Genomic DNA, 8,987 nt, shown 5'->3' on the forward strand with positions numbered 1-8,987 from the left:
GATGCAATTTTACGAACTATGCAGTATAATAAATTAAAAATATATATACAACAACAATGTTTACTTATATTTGCATAAAAGATAGTAGGAGTTGTATATTTTAAGTGAAGGGCACAATAGTCTCAATATGTTTACTATTTTTGAGGTGTATCGATTTTGTTGAATTAGCATTAATTACATAATTTTTTATTAATATTTTAAATTTATGGCTGGCCATATTATGGCCATTTAGCATCACTCTATAAAAATACAGGTAGTACTAGTTAGAATTTGACTTCTGTTCTTAATATAGTGGAGTAGTATTAAACTATTTGAATAAAAACTAATTTTATAGTTTGAATTAAAATGTGCACGACGTATGTTCAAAACTAAAAATTTCTATGTACTTAATTAACATTGATTACTAGTACTATTTGAAAGAAGATTTGGCAATGGATTAATAATGCTCTTTCCTTTCAATAAATTGGATTTTGAATGAGATATCTAGATTCCGTCCTTTCAAAAAATTAGATTACAGGACTCTAATAGACTAGAATACTGTACAACTGGAAAATTCTTATAAACACTGTAACTTTTGTGAATAATAACGTAATAAGCAATAAAATACTCCGTTTATAGAGTTCTGGTTAATAAACAGCTTATGAATTAAATGTAAGTATGTAACGTAGATCATAGTAGCCTTGTGACTTATTAAAAAAAGGCGGCGGGATTAATTAATAGTATCAGCTGACTTGATATGTAGGAACTATAAAGGTATGCTACCATTTAGTAATTTGTGGAGTATTGTAGTAAGATACTTATGAGAATATTAAATTGTTTGGTGTAATATAACTTAGTTTGCCGCCACATCACATTTTTAAGGTTGACGTGACGCGTTTTCCTTTTTAGTTTGTCCCAAGTAAGATGATACGTTTTCTTTTATATAACTTTCACTCTTCAATTAATACACTCAACCATTTTTTCTCATCTTTATTAAAATATTTATTTTTCTTTCTCTCTCCATTTTAATACTTTCAACTATCTTTTTTTCTTTTCAGTTAAACACATTAACCAATAACTTTTAAAATTTCATGCCAGCTAAGGAATGTATCATCTTTGCTGGACGAAGGGAGTAATATTTAAAAAACATAACACACACTTTTAAAAAATACTACTCCAGTATAATGCATATTGGTAATTAGGCGAGGATAAGATACTTTAGAAAATTTTAATTATATTTGTCGAAATAGTTGTAATTACAGATGATAATAAATTAGATATTTTACGAATATTATTAAAATTTTGACATTCTTTTGGTTCAAATTAACTAGTTCCGATAATTGTTCATATCTCAGCATGGACCATTCATAGTCTCTTCTAGAATACCACGACGAACATTTTAATCAATATTGTGAAACCTGTCACAATTTTACTAATTCATTATATTTTAATTAAATACTACCAGTATTTAAAAAGAACATTTTATTTTTATTTTTTCATTCTCATTAAGTAAACACCAAGGAATGGTACTATTAATTATACACACAACATTATTCTCTCCTCTTTGTTTAACATCATATGATTCAAATCCCTTTCCAAAGTTACAGTAATATTATACAACTTTAATAAAATGTGTTGGTGTTTTTTATTGCAACAGTGAATGAGTGACTGCAGATAATACTTCCACTCCCATATCTGTTTTGAGGATCAAGAATCGTCCTAATCTCATCACAGCTTTGCCTGTTCTTGAAGTTGTTCCTGTTCAAAGGATTCTCAACTTTAGTTGTAACAATGGTAATACACAAAAAAAAGGGCCCAATTTGCAAAAACAAACTACTGTTAACTTCAAACTTTTAAAGCAAACATTGTATGGTTATAACTTATAGTGCATATTCCTACATAAATGATGTAAATTGACTTCAAAAGTCCTATTTCATCTCTCATAATAATGTAAGAAGTGAAAGAGAAACACCTATGTACTTATTTTTTGGCATTTTTTGTAACAAGTTATTCTACTTAAGATATAAATTTGAAGAAAGGATGCACCGACCTCGTTCACAAAGAAGGCATGGAAACCATATGGAACTCTTCTAGGAAGTTCAACCACAGCAACAGGATCGGGCGACATTGTTTTTGCATCAATTACATTCACCGCTGATTTCCTGTAGATTATAATTAACCAAGGATCTAATCAGGTTATCCCGTGTAATCGATATTAAGATACTCAAATAACTATTCTAATCCCAAAGAGATTAATCTGAGTAATTCAGTAGCTTGTATGGTAACTTCAAAGTCCAAAGAGATCTCAATCAGTTTCTGCAAAATAGTAGTCGATGGAGCAGTAGGATGACCTACATCTTGACATATACTAATATCAAGTGAAAGAGACCATACCCAGTGTTTTCATCATGGACAAAGAAAATCAAGTAGCCATCATCTTCTTCGGATGCAGTGCCAGGCTCCCGAGGGATAAAGACAGCCTCTGATCCAAATCTTCCAGGTCCAAGATCAAAGAGACCACTAACATTCCCTCCAACTTCAATCTTTTCCTTTCCAATCTCTGGTTCAGCATGTAAATCAAACTTCACAATTCCAGTTACCTTAGCAATACTGTCCAGCACCGTCCCATATACATATCGTTGTTTCCTGCACCCATAGAAAAATTTTGATTCTCCTGATAGAATACAATGAAATATTTTTCACAAGCAAACATAAACATACAATTCAGGACTAATTTATCTAATTTCTGAAGAATATGCACATGAAAACACACTGGATCATTCATAACCAATATCGTGGAAATGTTAGGCGTTCCAGACTGTTTTATGCAACTAACAAAAATGGGAAGTGCAACACACATATAGTACATATTTTTAAGTTTTAAATTTATACATATGTATAAAAAGGAGAAATCGTATATAAAATAAATAATTTGGAAAATTTTAGATACGAAAGGATTCTTATCTTATATACTAACATAAATAAAAAATATAGATATACTAAACATTCCTTAAATTGAAAATAGGAATGTACTATATCCTAGGTACATCAAAATTTGTAAGACTACACATTTTATGTATTTGTAATACTTGATTTAGTTCTCTTTTTTGAATATTCCGCCTCAAATTCAGCCTAATTGACAAGCTTCATTCAATTTTATCTTCCAAAGTAGTTTTGTTGAAGTTAATAAACAATATTACCTTCCAGTGTAGCTTTCGTTAACCCTGGGAAAATCAACGGACGACTCAGATAACTTTTTCTGAGAAGCCAAACCATTTTTGAGGTTGAATCTCATCTCGTACCTGAAGAAATATAGTATCACCTTCGCTATAAAGTGAGACGTGTGCATACATGTATCAGTATGGATCTTACAGTTCATTTGGGAAATTCTCAAGCTTTTCTTTTACAACGCCATTGACCATGTCAAGATCAAGATTTTGAAGTCGGCAAGTGATCAGAACAACTTCATCTCCTTCCTCCCAAGCATTTGCTGACAAGAAGTTTACATACATCACTTGTCTAAAATTTGATTACTGAAATATATTATTATGCTCATATGACCTTGAACTCATAGTTCTATGAGTAAATCCAAAAACATAAGTCTCCAACTATTTAGTTAGGAATTTTAGGAAATGAATCTTGCTCCAACAAGAAAAGTGAAAGCAGCTTCATGTAAATCTGAGGCTCTATTTGAGATTCATGATCAGTCATCGAGAAATCAACAGCATTTATAATTTATTATGATCAAGCTTACTTTAATTACCTTGGCTCTGTTTGAAGTATGAAGATAAGTGTTTAACGTTTGTGGAACTGTGCGCTATAGATTACAGAGGTATAACCAAATTTGAGAATCTAAGACATAAGGGTTGAGTTGCTCACCATTATGAAATATGAAGCAATTTGGAAGCTCAAACCACCTGATTAGCATCTCATTTGTAGCATATCGTGGAAGAACTCCAAAACGGGCTTTCTTAGTAGGATCAAAAGTATAAATGAACTTCTTTTCCTTCACCATCTCCTGCAAGTGTAATAATTCAGAGTTTAAGAGGTTGACCAACAATTTGCCTCAGTAATGAGACTACAAAATTTAAGGTAGCAATAGAAGTATAATACTTCTTTTTTATAATTATAATACACTTTTTTTTAAGTAACCACTATACCTTTGGCCTGAAGTACAATGGTAGATCCATAAAAATCGCATAGTTTTCAGTAATGGCAAAATCATGCATCATAATTGGTTCAGGTATAGTTATTGGCACTGGATCCTGCATTACACCTTCCTTTGTTATGACTCTGTATGTGACGTATGGTGGTTCCTTAGAATAGCCAAAGGTAAACATTTCCCCTGTAAGAAAAATTGAATTAAAAGAATCATCCATAGAACACAGGAAGATCTTAGAAGTATTTTCTGTGGAGACTGATTGATCTGAAGCTCAAGCATGGTTGTCACAACCAAAACACTATATTCCTACCAAGGATTTTAAGTACTGTTCGTGGTATTTACTAGAATATGCTGTTTCCTTTTAGTGGATGTACTTGTCTCATCCGTTTAATAGTAGTAGTAAGAAAAAGTTTAATGAAGATGCTTTGAGAATTTCAGATAACATGTTGTACAACCATTAGCAATTTATATCCCAACAAATTGTTTTCCTAACTAATCAAGTTCATATGGCACTCAGTTGTGACTCAAGCTAAAGCTGAATATTGATGACGAAATCTCGACATACTCTATTTCCGGTGACTATGACTCAAAGTCCTAGTTAAAAGAGTGATATGAAAGCAATAGGTGCAAAGTGGCTATAAAACACATTCTTGGGAAAAACAGCAATTCATTTCATATTCTTAATGGCTATAAAATTTAATTCTCCTTTGTTTCAGCCATTTACTTTTCTATGCAATGGAAATAACTTTGGTATTCATTGTCAGAGTTACTGTGTAGCATCTTGAGAAGCAAAAAAAAAAATAGGGGAATGCGGCAGCAGAGGAGGATAACTGTGTTGTCAAATTATGGAGGGAGGCTTTGTGGGAGTGAAGAAACTTAGAAAAAACTTACTTCTAAAGCAGTACATAACTGGATCACAATTAACCTTACCTGTGCACGGGTCAACTTTAGGATGAGCAGTAAAAGAATGTGATAGTCTCTTGTCGTAATCCAGCAAGCCAATCGTTTGCAGATCTCCATCTTCCAAAACTTTGATGGCATCTATATTGTAAATAGTAAAAAAACTATTGTAAGAATGAGGCTGTGTTAACAACTAGTTTAAGGATGTTTGCATGCTTTCAGTAGAAGAGACAGTGATAGAGGCATAGAACAAAGGGGGCATAATTCTAGCATTAAGACAGGAGAAAGAAAGAAAGCTTACAAGGTTTATCTCCCTCATGAAGCGCCAAAAGCTTCCCATGGTGATATACCATAGCTGTATTAGCTGAAAGAGAACCCCCACAATGGTCAACCACAACCATGCATAAACGAAAGACAGATCAGCATTTCTGATGCTAATGATGATATTGACCAAGAAGTATAGAAACAACCAGTACGCAAGAGATGTGTAAATCAGTTGTGTATTTCACCGACATAAGCAACTAAGCAAGTGATAAACATGCTATGTAACCTAAACAAAGAGGAGAGAGACAGAAACCATTATGTAGCGCAACCCACCTGTACCAAATCCATAGTTAACATCCAGTACTTCTAGTTTCGTTCTTAGCATTTGCATGTAAACTGTGAACAGTCCAAAGAATCCTTTCATGTCACCAATCTGCAAATTAAGTTTGAAATTGTCAGGAGCAAAAACTAAAACATGTAGCATATATTTCCTCATCTAAAACCAGAAGAAAAGAAAGAATAGCACAAGATATTAGTTAAACACAACAATTTACTTTTAGCTGTATCCATTTCTCTCAAGAAATTATAGTTCATGATTGATCTCTTACGCATTTACACAGTTTAACGGATGGCATTTTGAAATTTTCTCAAGTTAAACAACCCAGTGCTGCCCCACCATGCTTATTAAGTTTAAAAGAAGGTGTCTTCTAACGTCATCATATGTGCAAGCATGGGTCGAGTTTTTCGAACATAAATTGCTATGATATACAACTTCGTGAAGGCCTCAGATCCATTTGAATGTTTGAATGGACATGAGGCAGTTTGGCTTTCTAGTCCTTTGTTTCAAAGAGGGTATATTACACAGAGTTAAATCCTTTAAATAGTTAACTAGTCTTATGGTCTTCACCTTGCCAGTTTTAATTTTCACTGCAGGATAACAATAAGAGAGAGATAGAAAAAGGTTCAAAGTAAATAATTGGACATTATATTATGATAGTACTTACCTTCATAAATTTTGCTCCACCAAAATATTCTTCTTGTTTAAGTCGCGAGGTCTTCACAAAGCGGGAGACATAGGTTGCTTTTCCATTTTTGATGCGCATACCATGAATCATTCTGCAAAAAGTATGATTCATATAAGCCATAGTCAAACTGAGATTCAATCATAGAATGTCTCATGAATAAGATGCAATTGCATATGATTTTATGCAATAATGTAGTAGACAGTCATCCTAGGATAAAAATGTCTGAAATTTGAATGAGGATTTGAAAGACGCACCCATCTCCATCAAACCTGCAAAAAAAAGAATGAGAAAAGGAAAAAGATAGTGATTAATAGTAGTAAACAAACTGGAATGATACATACATCACATTTCACTAGTTCAAATTTGAAATATGTTCCCATTACATATCGGAAGCACATAATTCATGCATACAGAAGGAGCTCTTGTATTTTATTTTATATATATATCTATTCTCAGAAGTATATATGAGAAAGACATTGACAAAGAAAAGTTATTACCAATGATATCCAGCAACCGGAGCGAACCTTGGATTTGGGCCAACCCTCACAAACTCACCATTGAGGCATTCCTGAAATAAGCAAAATTTTGATTACTGAACTATCTTGTGCTCAGCTGCTTGTAGCTGTAAAATTGGTGCTTTTGAGATAAACAAAAATGAGCAGGTGCAGAAACATAAGTGAAAATGTATACTTTTTGTAAATGAATTGACACAACACTTTATTGCATCACATGGCAGAATCCTGGTCTGTGGGAACAAATGAACCAATTTTCAACTTCTTAATCAAACCAAACCAAACCAAAGTGAGGAGTTTGTTCTGTTTCAGTTAATACGGTTAGACTAGATTATATTTTCAACAACATTCTGATCTTTTAATAGTTGTTACATAGTATTTGCTTAATTCAGTTTTGAACAGTTTGTCATTAAATAATTTGGTTCATTGAGTTCCCACAATTTTCAGGGACACACATCCATCACGTAATGCAACACTGATCCGAATCCTCAAGAAATTTACGACTTCAGATTATACTAGTACGTATTTTTTTTAATAATTTTTTTTTATATAGTTTAAATTCATGTAATTTCCAAATTTTCAGAATAGTATGAAAAATGAAAAAAATGAAATTGTTGGTGAGCTGACTTGTGGGATTGTGGTTGAAATGAATGTGTCATGGCGTAGTAGAGACTAAAGAAATGGGGAGATAATTTTTCCACCTTTTCCATATTATTGAAGTTTTCTATGTACACTGAAAAAAAAAAAAAAACTTAACACACGTCGAAATATGAGTGGCTTGTTTTCTATCCCTTGAATCGTATCGAAAGCAAAAATGATGTTTAATGTTGGAAAATGAAGAACAATACAAAAGGAGAATATAGAGTTTGTGCTTAAAAAGATGCTCGCAAATAACCACTCCTCCTATATTTTAATGTCGAAAAAGAAAATTGAAAAAAGAATACCGGTAGATGGCCGTGGAGGGGGAGGTCGGCGAGCGGGGGAGTCTCGTCGACGGGGCCAAAGTTGCCGGCGAGATAGTGAAGAGGCTGCTTTGAATTATGCATCAACTTCACAAACGCCCACTCCAACCAATCAATAGCCTTTGACGTCACCCCCTTTTGGGGCTTGGGTTTCACCTCCACAACCCCGGAAATCGAATCCTCTACGCCCATTTTGGTCTATCAATTCAAAATCGATTTGGTAAGGCGGTGCTGCACACTGATAACAGTGTCAATTATATATACGACCTCATTCGCTCTCGTCAAATATTTTAATACTACTAGTAGTATGTTTTCTTGTTGCTCTATTTCTTCTTCTTCTTCCTTTTCTTTTTTTTTTAAATCATGTCAGTTGAGCATCTACTCATTTTGTCTTATAGTCCGAATTTTAAATTATTCACATTTTCTACATTTATTGAATACTGAAATTTGAATTTTACATTTGCACCCTTGCAACATACACAAAGTATTTCCTCCGTCCTATAATAAGGGTTGTATTTTACTATTATACTTGACATTTCACTAATTCATTCCACTCACATTTATTATAAAACTAATATAAAAATGTGGGTCACATATTCCACTAACTTTTCTAACTCACTATTCTTTATTCTCCCTCCGTCCCCGATTAAGAGTCACACTTTTCCATTTCGGTCCGTCCCCAATTATGAGTCACACTTCATTTTTACCATAAATGGTAAGTAGGTTCCACATTCCACTAACTCACTTCACTCACATTTTATTATAAAACCAATATAAGTCTCACATTCCACTAACTTTTTCAACTAACTAATCTTCACATTTCCTAAAACTCGTGCCCGATCAAAGTGTGACTCCTAATCGAGGACGGAGGGAGTATTTCTTAAAACTCGTGATCACACTAAATGTGACTCTTATTGGAAGACGGAAGGAGTATCTTCAAATATATTTGAACCTATTTTAAGTCATAACCTATTACTACTATTTATAGGTTAATTTTTTCTATTTTCTAATTCTCATGTACTTTTATCTACTTTTCTCGATCTTCTTCACATACACTCTTCCTCGTTTTGTCATTTGTAATCCTCGTACCTATCTGTGCCAATTTTAATTATTGTTATCCCCATCCTATTAAAATTAACGTATAAACAGTGTTGTATCTAAATTGATTTATTTCTCATTTTAG

The 8,987-nt window shown here is 33.0% G+C and overlaps 1 protein-coding gene across 1 annotated transcript; it reads right to left on the minus strand.

Moving 5' to 3' along the window:
- Positions 1–1,484: 1,484 nt before the first annotated feature.
- LOC125195767 (carotenoid 9,10(9',10')-cleavage dioxygenase 1-like) lies at positions 1,485–8,156 on the minus strand. The gene is made up of 14 exons (XM_048093986.2): positions 7,787–8,156; positions 6,828–6,898; positions 6,585–6,599; positions 6,310–6,421; positions 5,639–5,738; positions 5,343–5,405; positions 5,072–5,182; positions 4,140–4,324; positions 3,859–3,997; positions 3,352–3,469; positions 3,180–3,281; positions 2,374–2,625; positions 2,030–2,141; positions 1,485–1,737 (listed from the first exon to the last, which is right to left on the minus strand). The coding sequence occupies exons 1-14, from the start codon at positions 7,994–7,996 to the stop codon at positions 1,708–1,710; spliced, it is 1,620 nt and encodes a 539-aa protein (XP_047949943.1). The 5' UTR covers positions 7,997–8,156; the 3' UTR covers positions 1,485–1,707.
- Between the last annotated feature and the right edge of the window lie 831 nt (positions 8,157–8,987).

Source organism: Salvia hispanica, chromosome 4 (genome assembly GCF_029641045.1).
Source record: "Salvia hispanica isolate PSC_SH4W2 chromosome 4, Shi_PSC_v1, whole genome shotgun sequence".
Classification (NCBI taxonomy): Eukaryota; Viridiplantae; Streptophyta; class Magnoliopsida; order Lamiales; family Lamiaceae; genus Salvia; species Salvia hispanica.

Coding starts and splice junctions, on each gene's coding strand:
- LOC125195767 (XM_048093986.2), bottom strand. CDS start 7,996: ATGGGCGTAGAGGATTCGATTTCCGGGGTTGTGGAGGTGAAACCCAAG. Junction 3,998..4,139: donor CATTGTACTTCAGGCCAAAG/GTATAGTGGTTA, acceptor TTACACTTGCAG/GAGATGGTGAAGGAAAAGAA. Junction 3,282..3,351: donor GAGAATTTCCCAAATGAACT/GTAAGATCCATA, acceptor ATATTTCTTCAG/GTACGAGATGAGATTCAACC.